General features: G+C 70.2%; 1 protein-coding gene across 1 annotated transcript in view; it reads right to left on the bottom strand.

Annotated features, from left to right (window-relative positions):
- The window catches only part of SARDH (sarcosine dehydrogenase), a 40,049-nt gene that overhangs the window by 32,681 nt on the left and 6,898 nt on the right, over positions 1 to 470 (bottom strand). The window contains 1 exon segment of the mRNA XM_014544220.1: positions 1 to 149. Coding sequence (XP_014399706.1) covers positions 1 to 149 — 149 coding nt within the window.

Below are 470 nucleotides of genomic sequence, written 5' to 3'. Positions count from 1 at the left end.
AGGGTGCTGCTGGTGCCGGCGGGGTCCATGGTCCCGTCGTGCGGCACGTACAGGGTCCCGTAGAGGTCGTCCACGTTCATCAGCGGGTACAGCTTCTTGGTCTCCGCCGGGCTCAGCACATGGGACTCCACGCCGTAGGCCTTGCCCAGCTAGGGGCCCGGGGGACAGTGACTGAGCCCTCAGGAGCGAGCCCTTCCGGCCACTGTCCCCCTTGCCCGGCTCCGAGGGTCAGCCCTGACCCCTCCTCCAGGAAGCTCAGCTGGCCGCCACACCCAGGGCCCGGGGCACCACCCAGACGACACAGACCCCGCTGCCTGGCGTCTCCGCCTCCACGGTCCCATTTCACAGTGAGGGGACTGAGGCTGAGAGGCAGACTCCTCCCAGAGGCCCAGCCACCAGATCTGTCGGGGCTCCCTCCCTGCAGGGCGCACCCACCCGCACGACCCCCACCCTGCAGGGCGCACCCACCC

This window comes from Myotis brandtii, unplaced genomic scaffold (assembly GCF_000412655.1).
Source record: "Myotis brandtii unplaced genomic scaffold, ASM41265v1 scaffold357, whole genome shotgun sequence".
In the NCBI taxonomy this organism is placed as follows: domain Eukaryota; kingdom Metazoa; phylum Chordata; class Mammalia; order Chiroptera; family Vespertilionidae; genus Myotis; species Myotis brandtii.
This window is presented reverse-complemented; position numbering and strand designations above follow the sequence as displayed.